This window comes from Puma concolor, chromosome E2 (assembly GCF_028749965.1).
Source record: "Puma concolor isolate L17-30 chromosome E2, mPumCon1.1.hap2, whole genome shotgun sequence".
Lineage (NCBI taxonomy): Eukaryota > Metazoa > Chordata > Mammalia > Carnivora > Felidae > Puma > Puma concolor.
In genome coordinates, this window is record NC_141681.1 from 49,199,667 (window position 1) to 49,215,064 (window position 15,398).

At 54.0% G+C, this 15,398-nt stretch overlaps 1 protein-coding gene across 2 annotated transcripts in view; it reads left to right on the top strand.

Moving 5' to 3' along the window:
* Nucleotides 1-8,367: 8,367 nt before the first annotated feature.
* The window catches only part of AXL (AXL receptor tyrosine kinase), a 29,292-nt gene continuing 22,261 nt past the window's right edge, over nucleotides 8,368-15,398 (top strand). For both annotated transcript variants that reach the window (XM_025914213.2, XM_086689855.1), the window contains exons 1-4: nucleotides 8,368-8,899; nucleotides 10,052-10,274; nucleotides 10,617-10,717; nucleotides 11,304-11,480. In XM_025914213.2, coding sequence (XP_025769998.1) covers nucleotides 8,836-8,899; nucleotides 10,052-10,274; nucleotides 10,617-10,717; nucleotides 11,304-11,480 — 565 coding nt within the window. In that variant the 5' untranslated portion in view covers nucleotides 8,368-8,835. The remainder of the gene's footprint in view (nucleotides 8,900-10,051; nucleotides 10,275-10,616; nucleotides 10,718-11,303; nucleotides 11,481-15,398) is intronic.

Below are 15,398 nucleotides of genomic sequence, written 5' to 3' on the forward strand. Positions count from 1 at the left end.
CCCACTTCACGCGGTCACGGAAAGGTCCACGAGGCAACTCTGCCACACAGGCTTTCTGTAGTCACAGATTTAGTGCGTCTGGAGTCACGACCATGTGCCCAGATAACACACCATCTCGTACACAACACAACTCCCCTTGATGTGCAACCTGCATGTGGGAGTTTCGCTCCTACCTTAACAAGCCACAGAAGCAGCCTCTATGTTCAGGGCCCACACACCCTCGTCGCCCATCCAACTTACCAATGCTGCCAGTTCTGGGAGCCTGCTGCAGAGGGGAACATGCCCCTTCCCGGGTCATGTCCCCACACAGAGAGACCGGCCCTGTCTTCAGCCCCGGCATACCCTCTCTCGCAGCCACACTGCAATCCAGGCACATGGCCATCGCTGTCCGCATGCCCCCGACCGCTGAACCACACAGCCAGCCCACACATGACACCATGCCATTTCCAAGTATCTTCTCACTGAGACCCGCCATTCCCGGGGAGCACAGCCCTGGCCTCCTCCAGACCTTCAGCCCTCAAGGATACCCCTTTCCAAGCCCCTTGATGCTCAGATTCTCCCAAATGTAAATATATCCCCGAGTGTGCAGTTGTGTGCACAGGCTTGGGAACCAAGGGAACTTGGACACACTGGACCCTCCGATCAGAGCCCCCCCCCACCACCCTCTTGTTTATGTAACCATGTTAAAAGCCTCCCCTGCCTGTCCCTCCACACATACACACTGACCCACCTCCCCTCCCCATGCCCCAGTTAGACCCGGTGAAAGGGGCTAGATGACCCAGTTGGGGCCAGATTCCAACTCCCAGTGTCAGGGAAGAGGCCAGTTCTGACGTCCTTGTGACTTGAAGGTCCCCATTTTGCAATAAAAGTTGATGTCTGGCCCCTGTCAGGGCCTGGTGTGCCTGTGACAGTGTCTGTCATTGTGAGTAAGGGGTGGGAATGGGGGGTCCGCCCCTCCCTCGAGGCTGGGCGGGGAGCTAAAAAACATGGCCCCCGCCCACCCTGGCTGTTGACATCAGTACACCAGATGTGGAGGGGGGAGGGGGGGCCTGTCCTGGGCCTCACTTCCGGTGAAGCTGATGTGGGGAGGGGGGTGTGGGCAGGGAGAAAGTAACAGGCTGAACTGCAAGCCTGGGGTGGGGTGGGGGGCCCAGCCAGGGAGAGCCTACAGGTGAAGTTCCAGATCCCGGCCCTGGGAACTTTCCGAGTCTGAAAGCTGCCTGCCGGAACAGCATTCCTGACCCAGCTTTGCCTCTTCCACAGGCTCTTTTCCTCCTGCCTTCCCGTCACAAGGAAGGGAAGTTTTCAAACACAAAAATAGAGAGAATGGTGTAATGAACCCCTGTGCCCGTCACCTGGCCTCATTGATAACCATCAACTTTCTGCTAGTTTTTTTTTTTTATTTGCCCATCACCTGGCCTCATTGATAACCATCAACTTTCTGCTAGTTTTCTTTTCTTTCTTTTTTTAGTTTATTTATTTATTGTTTGAGGGAGAGAGAGCACACATGAGTAGGGTAGGGGCAGAGAGGGGGAGGGAGAGAATCCCAAGCAGGCCCCCCACTGTCAGCACAGAGCCGGATGTGAGGCTTGAACTCAGGGACCATTAGATCATGACCTGAGCCGAAATCAAGAGTCAGACGCTTAACCGACTGAGCCACCCAGGTGTCCTAGTTTTATTTCTGCTATCACTCAGTTACGACTAAGATTTTATTTTTATTTCTTTTTTTAAGCCAAACCTAAATTTTATTTATTTTGAGAGAAATAGAAAACACATGCACGCACTCTCTCTCTCTCTGTCAAAAATAAACATTTATTTATTTTTTTTTTTAATTTTTTTTTCAACGTTTTTTATTTATTTTTGGGACAGAGAGAGACAGAGCATGAACGGGGGAGGGGCAGAGAGAGAGGGAGACACAGAGTCGGAAACAGGCTCCAGGCTCTGAGCCATCAGCCCAGAGCCCGACGCGGGGCTCGAACTCACGGACGGCGAGATCGTGACCTGGCTGAAGTCGGACGCTTAACCGACTGCGCCACCCAGGCGCCCCAATAAACATTTATTTAAAAAAAAAAAAAAAAGGAAGAAGAAGGAGAACCTGGATGGCTCAGTCAGTTAGGCATCCAACTCTTGGTTTCGGCTCAGGTCATGATCTCAGGGTTCTGTGAGTTTGAGCCCCAGGTCGGACTCTGTGCTGGCGGCGTGGAGCCTCCTTGGGATTCTCTCTCTGCCCCTCCCCTACTCACGCTCTCTCTGTCTCTCTCAAAAATAAATAAACGGAAAAAAAAAAAAAATTGTTGGACCAAAAGTGAAAATGTAGAATTAGTGTGGTCTTCAGTTTTGTGTGTGTTTATGGTAAAATACATATAACATTTATCATTTTAACCATTCGTAAGTGTTTAAGTCAGTGGCATTAAATATAGTCACAGTGTTGTGTAACCATCACCACTATATTCAAAAATTTTTATTATCCCCCCGCCCCAAAGGACCCTTTACTACTAAGCAATAATTCCCCCCTTTCAATTTTACTTTTTTTTTAAATTTTTTTTTTAACGTTTATTTATTTTTGAGACAGAGAGAGACAGAGCATGAACGGGGGAGGGTCAGAGAGAGAGGGAGACACAGAATCTGAAACAGGCTCCAGGCTCTGAGCTGTCAGCACAGAGCCCAATGCGGGGCTCGAACTCACAGACCGCGAGATCATGACCTGAGCCGAAGTCGGCCGCTCAACCGACTGAGCCACCCAGGCGCCCCTCAATTTTACTTTTTTAAAGTCCCAACAGGGGCGCCTGAGTGGCTCCGTCAGTTAAGGATCCTACTTTTGATTTAGGCCCAGGTCCTAGTCCCACGGTTCAAGGGATCCAGCCCCAAACTGGGCTCTGCGCAGACAGCATGGAGCCTGCTTGGGATTCTCTCTCTCCCTCTCTCTGTCAACATAAATAAAAAGAAATAAAAAAAAAAAAAAAGTCCCAACAAACACCCATTTCACCCCTGCTCACAATTACCAATTCTGCGGTCTCCATATTCACCTTTCCCTGATGGCCTCCTAAGGGTCCTTTATAGTTCAGTTTGTTCAAACAAGGATCCCATTTGAACGTCTCTGGTCTTTGAGATTTATAGCCACCCCTCAACATGTGTACATCTGCTCGTTTTTTAAAGAAACTTAGGTCACTTGCCGTGTGCAAGGTTTCACATCCTGGATTTGACTGAAAGCATCTTTGTGGGGGCACTCGAGATGTCTTTCTACTCCAGGAATTTCCTGTAAGATGGGAATTCAGCCAGATTTGGGCTCATTCTGGCAAGATCTCCCCACTGGAGGTGCTGGGGCCTTTCCTGGTACATCATGTCGCAGTAATCCATGGCCCCATGTACTGCGGCCAGGTCCTGATCTCTCTCTTAAGAAGTTTCCTATCAACCTTTCACTTATTGGTCTTAGAGGGATCCTTTTTTTTTTTTTGTAAGTTTATTTATTTTTGAGACAGAGAGCAAACATGAGTGGGGGAAGGGCAGAGAGTGAGGAGAATCCCAAGGGGCACAGAGATCAAACCAGGGGCACCTGGGTGGCTCAGTCGGTTGACCTTCTGACTTTGGTTCAGGTCATGATCTCACAGTTTGGGAGTTCAAGCCCCGCATCAGGCTGGCTGCTGTCAGCACAGAGCCCACCTTGGATCTTCTGTCCCCCTCCTCTCCCCCTTCCCCGCTGGTGCTCTCTCTCTCTCTCTCTTTCTCTCTCTCAAAATAAATTAACGTTAAAAAAAATAATAAAAGAACCAAAAAGATCAAACCAGGTCCCTCTCTGCTCAAAGCCCACCCCCCAGCCCCCCAGTGGAGAACTCTTCTGTGCTGTTGGTGGGAATACACATTGGGATCGCTATAATGATAAACAGTATGAAAGTTTCTCAAAAAATTAAAAATAGAAATACCATATGACCCTGCAATCCTACTTCTGGGTATATATCCAAAGGAAACAAAACCAGTGTCTCCAAGAGTTATCTGCACTCCCATGCTCATGGAAGCATTATTTACAGTAGCCAAAACAGAAACAACCCTACTGCCCGTCAGCAGACGAATGGATACAGAAAATGTGAAAAGAGGGGCGCCTGGGTGGTTCAGTCGGTTAAGCCTCCAACTTAGGCTCAGGTCATGATCTCGCGGTTCACGAGTTCGAGCCCCATGTCAGGCTCTGTGCTGACAGCTCAGAGCCCGGAGCCTGTCTTGGATTCTGTGTCTCCCTCTCTCTCTGCGCACCCCCCGTCACTATCTGTCTGTCTCTCTCTCTCTCAAAAATAAATAAACATAAAATGTGAAAAAAAAAAAATAATAATAATAGGAGGTGCCCGGCTGGCTCAATCAATAGAGCACGCGACTCTTGATCTTGGGGTTGTAAGTTCGAGCCCCGTGCTCATGCCAAAATTACTTCAAAATATAAATCTCAAAAAAAAAAGCTCTCATCACAAGATTAAGAAAAATTTGTATCTGTGGTGACAGATGTTGATTAGACTTACTGAGGTGATCATTTCTAAATAGACACAAATATTGAATCACTACGTTGGGCCCTTGAAAGTAATGTCGTATGTCCTCCTCCCTAGGCCAAGGTCCTCCTTGACCTCATCATCCATCCCAGACACGCGGGTCTCCTCCTTGAAGCTCTTCACATGCTTGCCTCCAGACCTTTGTACTGGCTGTCCGCTCTGCCTCCAATGCCCTTTCTTCATGACTCACTTGCTAATTAACTTCAGATCTCAATCACATCCTCAGAGGGGCCTCCCCTGACCACCCTGTGGTGTTTTTTTTTAAGTTTATTTATTTTGAGGGAGAGAGAGAGAGAGAATGTGCTCATGCAAGTCGGGGAGGGACAGAAAGAGGGGGAAAGAGAGAGAATCCCAAGCAGTCTCCACACTGTCAGCACGGAGCCCAATGTGAGGCTCAAACCCACGAACCGTGAGATCATGACCTGAGTCGAAAGCTCAACTGACTGAGCCACCCAGGCGCCCCCTGACCACCCTGTTTAAAATGGCACTCTTGGGGCGCCTGGGTGGCGCAGTCGGTTAAGCGTCCGACTTCAGCCAGGTCACGATCTCGCGGTCCCTGAGTTCGAGCCCCGCGTCAGGCTCTGGGCTGATGGCTTGGAGCCTGGAGCCTGTTTCCGATTCTGTGTCTCCCTCTCTCTCTGCCCCTCCCCCGTTCATGCTCTGTCTCTCTCTGTCCCAAAAATAAATAAAAAACGTTGAAAAAAAAATTTAAAAAAATAAATAAATAAATAAAATGGCACTCTTGGGGCACCTGGGTGGCTCAGGAGGTTGAGCATCCGACTTCAGGTTCAAGCCCCACGTTGGGCGCCACGCTGACAGCTCAGAGCCTGGATCCTGCTTCGGATTCTGTGTCCCCCTCTCTCTCCGCCCCACCCCTGCTTATGTTCTCTCTCTTTCAAAAAAGATGAGTAAACATTAAAAAATTTTTAAAAAATTTTTTTCAATGCTTTTTTTTTTTAATTTTTTAGTTGGATGCTCAAGTGACTGAGCCACCCAGGTGCCCCGAAAAAAAAATTTTTTAATGGCACTCTCACCCCTTGATATTCCCTCCCCTGCTTTGTGTTTCTCCGTTGCCCATAATGCACCCTGATAAACCTTTACCTGGTTGTTGTCTCTCTTCGCCTTGGAATATGAACTCCATGAGGGTAGACGTTTGTCTCCCTCGCTGTGGAATCCCCAGCCTCCGGCACACGGAACATTTCTGTCCACCCGTCCATTTCATTTTTTAAATGCATTTGGAAGTAAATTGCAAGCACGTAGTAGGTGCTCAGCAAATAGTTCTTGAGTGAGCAAACACAGATTCCAGTTGGCCATGCACACAGCCAGGTGCACAGAACTCTAGGTGTGCAGGGTCCCCCAGCGTGTTTATTTATTTTTATGTTTATTTATTTTTGAGAGACAGAGACAGACAGAGGTGTGAATGGGGGAGAGGCAGAGAGAGAGGGAGACACAGAATGTGAAGCAGGCTTCAGGCTCCGAACTGTCAGCACAGAGCTTGATTCAGGGCTCAAACCCAAGAACTAGGAGATGATGACCTGAGCCAAAGTCAGACACTTAACCGACTGAGCCTCCCAGGCGCCCCTCGCCCAGTGTATATAAACCTTTGTTTTTAAAGTTTATTTATATTAAGAGAGAGAATCCCAAGCAGGGTCTGCACTGTCAGCACAGAGGCTGATTCGGGGCTCAAACTCATGAACCATGAGATCATGACCTGAGCTGAAATCAAGAGTCAGATGCTTAACCGACTGAGCCACCCAGGCACCCCTCTCCCAGTGTATTTAAACAAGTATTTAAACAAGTGGGCAAACCTTTGCATAAAATTTGTGCCCCCCCCAAAAAAACCCACAATAATTAATTGGCCCCTTTATGGCAGGCCTTTTATAGGGTGGTAGGGATGCAGTGGTGACCAAGATATACCCAGTCCCTGTCCTTTCAAAGCCCACAGAGCAGCAGGAGGAGACAGACATCAGACACATAATATATATGTGCCAATGAATATATCATGATGGCCCATGCTGTATTGCCAAAAAAAAGGACAGAAGTGTTGACAGTGGACAACAGGAGACCTAGATTAGACCAGGAAGAGCCGGCAGAGTCATAATTGAGGGGGGATGACCGACATGGGACTGGTGGGTGTGCAGGTGATAAGGACAAGGCCACAGAGCAGGGAGAGAAGCCTGGGGACAGGAATGGGAGGCTAGGTAGACAGGAAGGAACATGCAGTCAGCAGTTTGAGATTTCATCTTGGAAGGTCTGGGGCAAAGAAGGAGAAATATCTGATTCGGGATTGAGAAACATTTGTCTTGTGTCGCTGTCTACAGGTTAGAAGGAGGGACAGTGGTGGTGGCTGGGAGACCACTGAGGAGGTCAGACTGGACCGTGGTGAGGTCAAGGGGAGGACAGCAGCACCAGGTGGGAGAGAGGTTTATGAAGCTCCTCCATCCTGCATGGGGACTTAGTCACTTACTGCGGGGAGGGGGCAGGGGGGGGGTTGTCCAAGAGGACCCTGAGGGTCTGGCCTTGGTGGCGGGATGGATGCTGACTCTGTCACTGAGATGGGACACACAGGAGACAGCTCAGGGAAGCCTCTGGTGAAGAGCCCTAAGTGCCAGGCTGAGGGGCTGAGAGCTCAGCCCCAGCACAGTGGTGGGTCATAGTTAAGCAGGAGAGGGACAGGGTGAGAGCTGAGTTGCAGAAACAACCCTCTGGCCACGGGGAGGCAAGAAGGCCAAGGAGGAAACCAGGGCATAGCCCTGTGGGGAAGGATGGGGCTAGACGATGGGGGTGGGGAGGAGCCTACTGGTACACACAGAGATGAATGCCCAGCCCCCTCCTGCATAGACACCCAGGCTTGTAGAGACACCCCCCACCACGTACACAGCACAGAGGGGCACAGAAACGGACAAGCAATTGAATCAACACACAGGCGCCAGGATGCACAGTCCCACCAGAGGGAGACAGCAAGGCGAGAGACCAACAGATGAGACGCAAAAACTCAAGGGCACCTTGTCAGCTGTGTTACCACGTGCGAAGAAGAACCGTACACGCACTGACCTCACATATCCTCCCTCTAGCCTACTAAATGGGTTCTATTCTTTAAGAATTTTTTAAAATCTTTATTTATTTTTGAGAGAGAGAGAGAGACACACACGGAGTGAGGTGGGGGAGAAGAACAGAGAGAGAAGGAGACACAGAATCCGAAGCAGGCTCCAGGCTCTGAGCTGTCAGCACAGAGCCCAACGCGGGGCTCGAACTCATGGAGTGTGAGACCATGACCTGAGCTGAAGTCGGACACTCAACCCACTGAGCCACCCAGGCCCCCCTATTCTTAGTCCCATCTTATAGATGGACAAACAGAGGCTGTGGGGGTGGGGGGAGTCAATGGCAAGGTCACACAGTTAAAGGTAGAGCCGAGACTCCAACCCACATCTTCGGGCACCCCTGTGAGTGCCCATACACTGGCGTCCTGTTTCTGCGCCCACATGGGTCTTTTTTTTGTTACAAGGATCCATGTCTGCCCGAGTCTATCCAGGGGATGCCCGCTGAGCCGCGTCTTCCCGTTCCTGGTTTCTGAGTTTCTGCAGGAACGGAGTTCCTGACCCGGCTTGTCTGAGTGGGTCCGTGGGCCAGCAACGTGCCCCTGCTTGTCCCCTGCTGTCCCAGCCTCTGTGTGTGGATGACATCTGAGTGTGTGTGTCCTCATCAGCGGTGCTGCGAGAGTGAGGGGGAGTGTCTGGCTGGGGCTGGGGCTGGGCTGGGGGTGGGGGTGGAGGCAGGGCAGGGGGGAGTCGCATAGGCTGAGAGGGGAGTGGAGTTCTGGAGGAATTGTTTACCAGACACTGAGAGAGTCCAGAGGGACATCGCCCAGAGCCAGGATAGCGAGCTTAGCCTCTCTGCCTCGCTGGCCCAGGATTAGGGGTCCATCCATCGGGGCCCCTTCCCCCTCCTCAGCCTCGCTCCGCTCCGGGGCCCCTTTAAGACAGGGCTGGTCCTCTCCTCCCCGGGTTAACCCCTCCAAGCCCAGGTGGCCCCCTGGGCTCCGTCCTGTGGGCGGAGGCAGAGGGGGAGCCAGGGGCGGGGAAAGGGTTGCCCGAAGTCTGGGAGGGAGAGTAGGAGGCAGGGGAGCAGGGGAGGCGGCCGCTGAGCAGAGCCGGCAAGGGGCCCTCCGTGGCAGGCAGGCAGTGCCAAATCCGGGGAGCCCGGAGCTGGGGGGAGGGCTGGGGACAGCCCGGCCCTGCCCCCACCCCCACGGCGTGCCCGGCAACTTCTGAGGAAAGTTTGGCATCGTTCGAGTGGTGCCCCGAGGATGGGCAGGGTCCTGCTGGCCTGGTGCTGGGCGCTGTGCTGCTGGGGGTGCGTGGCCCCCAAGGGTGAGTGCTAGGGGCCTGCGGGGGAAGGCCAGCGTGGCTGGGCTGGGGCAGGAGGGAGCGGAGTTGGGGGGGGGCAGCTATGGCAGGTGTTGGGGGAGTCTGGGCCGGCTGGAGAAGTGTCTTCGGGACAACAGACAGGGAGACAGGGAGACACAGACACTAACGGAGAAAGGCCGGGGTGGGGGGGTGGGGAGAAAGGGGCTCAGAGAGGAACAGGGTAAGAAACAGAAACTGGGAGGGTCAGAGACGGAAAGACATGGACACAGAGGGAGACGGACAGACAGAGAAACTGGGGGCAGGAGTGGAGCTGGACTTAACTTGGGGGCCCTGGGGAGCCGACCTCAGCTGGGGGCTGCCCCGGAAGGAATCTTCCAGAAAGGAGTACTAAGTCAAGCAGTGGGATGAGGAGGGCTCCGGAGCTCTCAGGAAAACCCTCGCCACTGTCACCCCCCACTTGTCCTTACCCCGTCACTGTCCACTCCATCTCTGGGCCAGGGGTCTCTGGCTCTAGCTTCAGCTCCACCATCTCCGGGGGGCTTCATTTCTCTGTCCTGGTCTCTGTCTTCATCTCTCCCTATTTTCTAAGTGTCTCTATGATGTCGTCTCTCTGTCTGTTTCCCTCTGTGTCTCTCCCCCCAACTTTTTTTCCCCTCTCAGGGGTGTCTCTTTCCTCATCGCTTATTTTCTGTGTCTCTCCTCCAGTCTCCGTTCCCTGCTGTCTCCGACTCCTCATGCCTGACTTTGTCTGGCTTCTCTGCGTCTCTGTCTCTCCTTCCCTGTTACTCTCTCTCTCTCTTCTCTCCCTCCCCACCTCTTTTTCTTCCCCGCCATCCACCAGCCCAATCCGTCAGGTCTCTAGAGACCCTAAGGGAGGGCAGTGGGGGCCGGGGCTGGCCCTGTCGGGCAGTCCAGGGCGTGGGAGGCTGCCAGATCCCCGGCCTACTTCCCAACAGACGTAGGATGGGGGCCCCTATAGGAAGGATGGAGGCCGGACCCCAGTCTCCTGGGAAGGCTCCCATCCTCCCCCAAAGCCTCCACCCTCCACCCCACCCACCCTGCTGAGGTCACTTTACAACTATGTGGGCCTAAGGGCCTGGCAGGCTGGGAGGAAAGTAGGGGTTCCTGAGCTAACTTTTGCCCATCTCCTTGCAGGCACACAGGCTGAGGCAGACCCTTTCGTGGAGAGTCCAAGGAACATCACCGGTGCCCGGGGACTTGTGGGGACCCTTCGGTGTGAGCTCAAGGTTCAGGGGGAGCCCCCCGAGGTGACCTGGCTTCGGGATGGACAGGTGTTAGAGCTGGCCGACAGTACCCAGATGCAGGTGCCCCTGGGCGAAGACGGGGAGGATGAATGGAAAGTGGTCAGCCAACTCAGGTGCTCAGCCTCCCCCTCCCACCCCCCCCAGCCCCACCCTGACCAACTGCATGCCTCCCGACCCCTGTTCCCCCCCACCCCCCCGACCTCCATCGCATGGCGGGTGAAAGGTTATGGGCGGGAGCCCCCCCTGAGCTGGAACCCCAGTGTGGCCACTCGCTGGCTATGTGGCTTCGAGCATGTGATGTAACCCTGGGTTTCACTTTCCTCTTCTGTAAAATGAGTTAATAATAGTACCCACTTCTTAACCCCGAAGAGTTTCCAGTCCAGACCCCTTATTTCAATTCTCTCAGTATGCAGCTCTGACCCTGAGCCTTTCTGTCTCTCCTCTTGCCCTGTTAGAATCTCATCCCTGCAGCTCTCGGACGCGGGGTGGTACCAGTGTGCCGTGAACCTGGGAGGAAAGACCTTCCTGTCCCAGCCTGGCTATGTTGGGCTGGAGGGTGAGCCCTGGGCTCAGAGGTCATGGGAGGGCAGGAAGCCTGAGTGATTAGAAGGTGCTGGGGAATTCAGGGTGTCCCCTGGGGGACTCGCAGCCTAGGAATGTCAGAGATTGTTAGGGGTTGGGAAGCTGGGAAGTCTCTAAATTACTGGGGGCAGGCCTGGGTGAGATTATATGTCTTGGGGTAGAAGACATCTTGGGGGTTGTGGCATGTCCTGGGGTCAGACATGGTCGGGGTAGGATACTCTGGGGATCAGCTAAGGGACCAGAGGTGCCACTGAACCCTCTCCTCCACCCCTTGGGGCCTCGCTTTCCTCGTTGGTAAAATAGGACTGGGAGCCAGACATTTTGGAAAAGAGACGTAAGGGACTCAGGTGTCCTGGAGTTCGGACACTGGTGGGGGAGTCAGATACTGGGATCACGTGTTCTGGGGGTAGAGACCTGAGGAGTCAGGCATCGGAAGGAAGTATGGGTGTCCTGAGGGATCAGACATAGGGGTCAAAGCATCTGAAGCCTGCCCTATCCTAGCAGTGAGTCAGACACCTTGGGGGCTCAGAGGGACCTCAGCATCCACTACCACTCCCTAGGCCTGCCTTACTTCCTGGAGGAGCCGGAGGACAGGGCCATGGCCGCCAATACCCCCTTCAACCTGAGCTGCTGGGCCCAGGGACCCCCAGAGCCCGTGGACCTACTCTGGCTCCAGGATGCTGTCCCCCTGACTCCAGTCATGGGCCGTGGCCCCCAGCATACACTGCGCATCCGAGGTAAGTCTGGGGACGCGGCCAGCTCAGCACGGAGGGCCAGGCAGGATGGAGGTGGGGAGCAAGGGAGCCCTTCATGCCTCTTCACGTGTGTCTGCCTGTCCCTCTATCCTTCACTGTCTGGCTCTCTGTCCCTGCTTCTCTCCTCTGAGTCTCTCTGCCTCTGCGTCTCTGTCCCTACATATCCCCACATTTCTCTCTGTGTGCTCTCTCTGTCCCTTTCTGTCTCTCTGCCTTCCAGCTCTCTCTGTTTCTCTCTTTCTGCTTCTCTATGTGTGTGTGTCTGTCTCCCTGTCCTTCTGTCTCGTCACCCCAGCCTGTCTGAATAGAATTCTTTGTCTTGGGTTTCCTCTGAGCTGTTCCATGGCCCAAATGTGTGTGTGTGTGGGGGGGGGGCTGATGCCCCTTTGTCAGCGCTTGACCCCAAGCAGGGCACTGGAATCGACCGTGCCCTCCTCTTCTCCACCTCCCCCACCCTGCCCACCTCAGTAGCTGAAGAGTTTCACTTGGGGGACAGAGCCAAAAGCTGAGAGAGGAGGAGAAAGTGGAAGAGGGAGAAAGACAGTTACAAAGAGAGAGAGAGAACAAGAGACACCGGAAGGGACAGACCACAGAGGTAACCCAAGATGGAGAGACTGGACAGGGAGGTCTGAGTGACAGTAGAAACTCTCTTAGCCTCAGGGAGACCATCCTCTTCTGCACCACATAGATGGGGCAGGACTTAGCTTGGGATCACAGAGCAGTCAGAGGCAGAGCTAGGGCCCCTGGACACAGAGGTTTCACCCTCACTAAGGAAGGAGAGATAGAGGAACACAGAGGGCTGAGGATCAGTCAGAGGGAGGCAGCTGGACCCTGGAGGGCATCAGCTTCTGGCACACACACCCCCCCCCCCCACCTGCTGCCTGAATCCTCTGGGATGGGTGGGGGAGGAGGAGACTCTGAAGGGTCTCCAGAGGTAGAGGGAGGTGTCCACATTCTCAACATTCCGGGGGCCCTGAGTGTACAAGGAAGAGGTGGTGAGCATGCCAGCCCCTAGAAGGGTGACTCAGGCCCATGGCTCTGGGGCCTGAGTCAGCCTGTCAGGACCCTGGAGATGGGGAGGGAGGGGGTATAGGTCCCCCACTCCATCCCAGGAAGGAGAAATGGGTGCCCCCCCCTGCCCCGCAGGCGCGAGAGGATCCGTGTGTGTGTGTGTGTGTGTGTGTGTGTGTGTCGGTGTATGGTAGAGCTCTATGGGGAGGGTGTCTGTGTGTGTGTGTCTCAGCGTGTGTGTGAGGTCCGGGTGTGTATGCATCCATGTCCCTCTGAATCTGTGCCTCAGTGCATCTGTCAGCATCAACCTCTTCGTATGAGGATGTGCTTTAGGGAGGTCCAGCTTCTTTCCTTTTTTAAAATTTTTTTAATGTTTGGGGCGCCTGGGTGGCGCAGTCGGTTAAGCGTCCGACTTCAACCAGGTCACGATCTCGCGGTCCGTGAGTTCGAGCCCCGCGTCAGGCTCTGGGCTGATGGCTCAGAGCCTGGAGCCTGTTTCCGACTCTGTGTCTCCCTCTCTCTCTGCCCCTCCCCCATTCATGCTCTGTCTCTCTCTGTCCCAAAAATAAATAAACGTTGAAAAAAAAAAATTTTAAATTTTTTAAATGTTTATTTATTTTTGAGGGAGACAGGGACTGAATGCGAGTGGGTTAGGGGCAGAGAGAGGGAGACACAGGATCCGAAGCAGGCTCCAGGCTCTGAGCTGTCAGCACAGGGCCCGACACGGGGCTTGAACTCACCAGCTGTGAGATCATGACCCGAGCCGAAGTCGGACGCTCAAAAGACTGAGCCACCCATGCGCTCCAGCTTCTTTTTTTCTTAATGCTTTATTTATTTATTTTTGAGAGAGGGGAGGAGGGGCAGAGGGAAAGGGGGACAGAGAATCTGAAGCAGGCACTCACGAACCGAACTGTGAGATCAAGACCTGAGCCGAAGTCGGACGCTTAACCAACTGAGCCGCCCAAGTGCCCCAGGGAGGGCCAGTGTCTATGGGTATTTCAGTGTGTGTGTGTGTGTGTTTGTCACTAGGTATGCTTCTGTCAGCTTGGGTGTCTACCCCACTGTATGTTTGGGTCTTTAGAGTATGTCTCTGTAAGTTTCTCAGGGGCTGCCAATGCACGTGTACGTGTGTGTGTGTGTGTGTGTGTGTGTGTGTGTGTGTGTGGGCATCTGTTTCCTTGTGGACTCAGGATGTATCAGTGGACAACCTGGTGTTTCTTCAGTGTTTCCACGGACTATGGCTGTCCGTGTCCACAGGATGTCTTTGTGGTTTCTATGTATATGTCACAGGGTGAGTGTGTTGGCATGGGACCGTCACATGGACATCTGTGTGTGCGTGCACGCGCATACATGTGTGAGAGGAAGAGAAAGATTCCCAGCAGGCAGTAACAACACCCTTCTACTTCTGTCCTGTCTCCCTGCGAATCAACCCCAGCCCCGCTTTTCTCTTGGTAGATAAACAGCGTATATGTAGGTCTGAGCCATCTATGTGCACAGGGCAGGTTGTGTGTCTGCGTCAGTCCTGTGTGTCTACGCAAGCGTGTGCTTTTGTATAGTCTGTGTCTGAAATGCGTCTGAAGCAACCTGAGTGTCCAGCTGTGTTTGAAGGATTGGCTGTGTTTGTTTGCAAGCAAGTCAACACTCACCTCACTCACGTCCTGGTGTGTATTGGTGGGCCCACTTCAACTTCAATGTACATTTGTTGCTTGGTGTGTGTATTTCAATTCAGTTTCAGCCTGGCTGGATGTTGCCTTGTGTTGCTAGGTGTTTGTAGGTTGTACGTTTATGTCTGTGGATGTATGTGTGTCTCTTTATAAAGTGCATCAATGTCAGTCCCTGTGTATATAGACACAAGTCACTGAGTGTATATTTGTGTCACGGCGTGTTTGCGACACCATCAGCCCTCTGTGTAGCTTAGCGAGAGCCGGGTTTTCTGTTTTTGTGCCAGTAACGGCCCCGTGTGTTAAGTATGATTCATTGTGTCTGCGTGGTTGGGGGGGGGGGTGCTGTAAGGAATTTTGTCCGTTTGTGTGAGTCTGTCCCTTGATCTGACTCAGGGCGTGCCCCCTCTCCTTCCATGCCTCTGATTCCCTCGGAAAAAGCGCGGGCGTGGGGGGGAGGAGGAGCGGGAGCGGAGAGGGCGAGGGACAGTGCACAGTGCATCTGGAAAGCACATCTGGGGTGGGCCTGCTCCAGCCGAGGAAGTTCAGCCCGCTGGAGGAGAGGGGGTCCTAGGCCCCTCCATCCCTGCTCTCCTAGTCCTCAAGGTGCGCGTTGACGCCAAGGAAGGGGGATCCTGGGCCGCGCGCCCCCCCACCCGGCCGCCGGAAGTTCCAGAGCGGGAGGGGGGGGCGCCCCGTGACTCACGCGGGGGCAGGAATGCTGCGGTCGGAACAGGACCAGGCTCCAGAACTCTTTCTTGCCCCAGGGCTCCTCCGGCGGGCAGCGCCAGCCCCCGCGCGGTGACCCTGGCGGGCCCCCACGTGCCAGGTGGCTGGACCGGACCCAGGCTCCCCGCCCCCTCCGGCAGTCGGCCCGGGGCTGTCCTGCCCTTCCCCCGCCGGCGGGGGCTGCGGCCGGGCACCTGACCTTGGCTGGGAGCTGCCGCCTGAGCAGCGGCGCTGAGGAGCTTCCCTGCCCAACCCCCTTCCGGGCCCCGGCTGCCGACTTTCCCTCATTCCACTCCCTGTGCCGACTGAGAAAAGGAAACTTTGTGTCTGCGGGTAGATGGTGGTGGTGAGAACGCGGGCTCACGCACGCAGAACAAGCAGGAGATACACACACAAGGTATACGACATCCACAGGCACACACAGACCTGCGGTCACCCTGACAGACTCAAGACCTGGTCCTCTTACATCCTGTCACCCAGACACTGTGTGTGTGTCTAT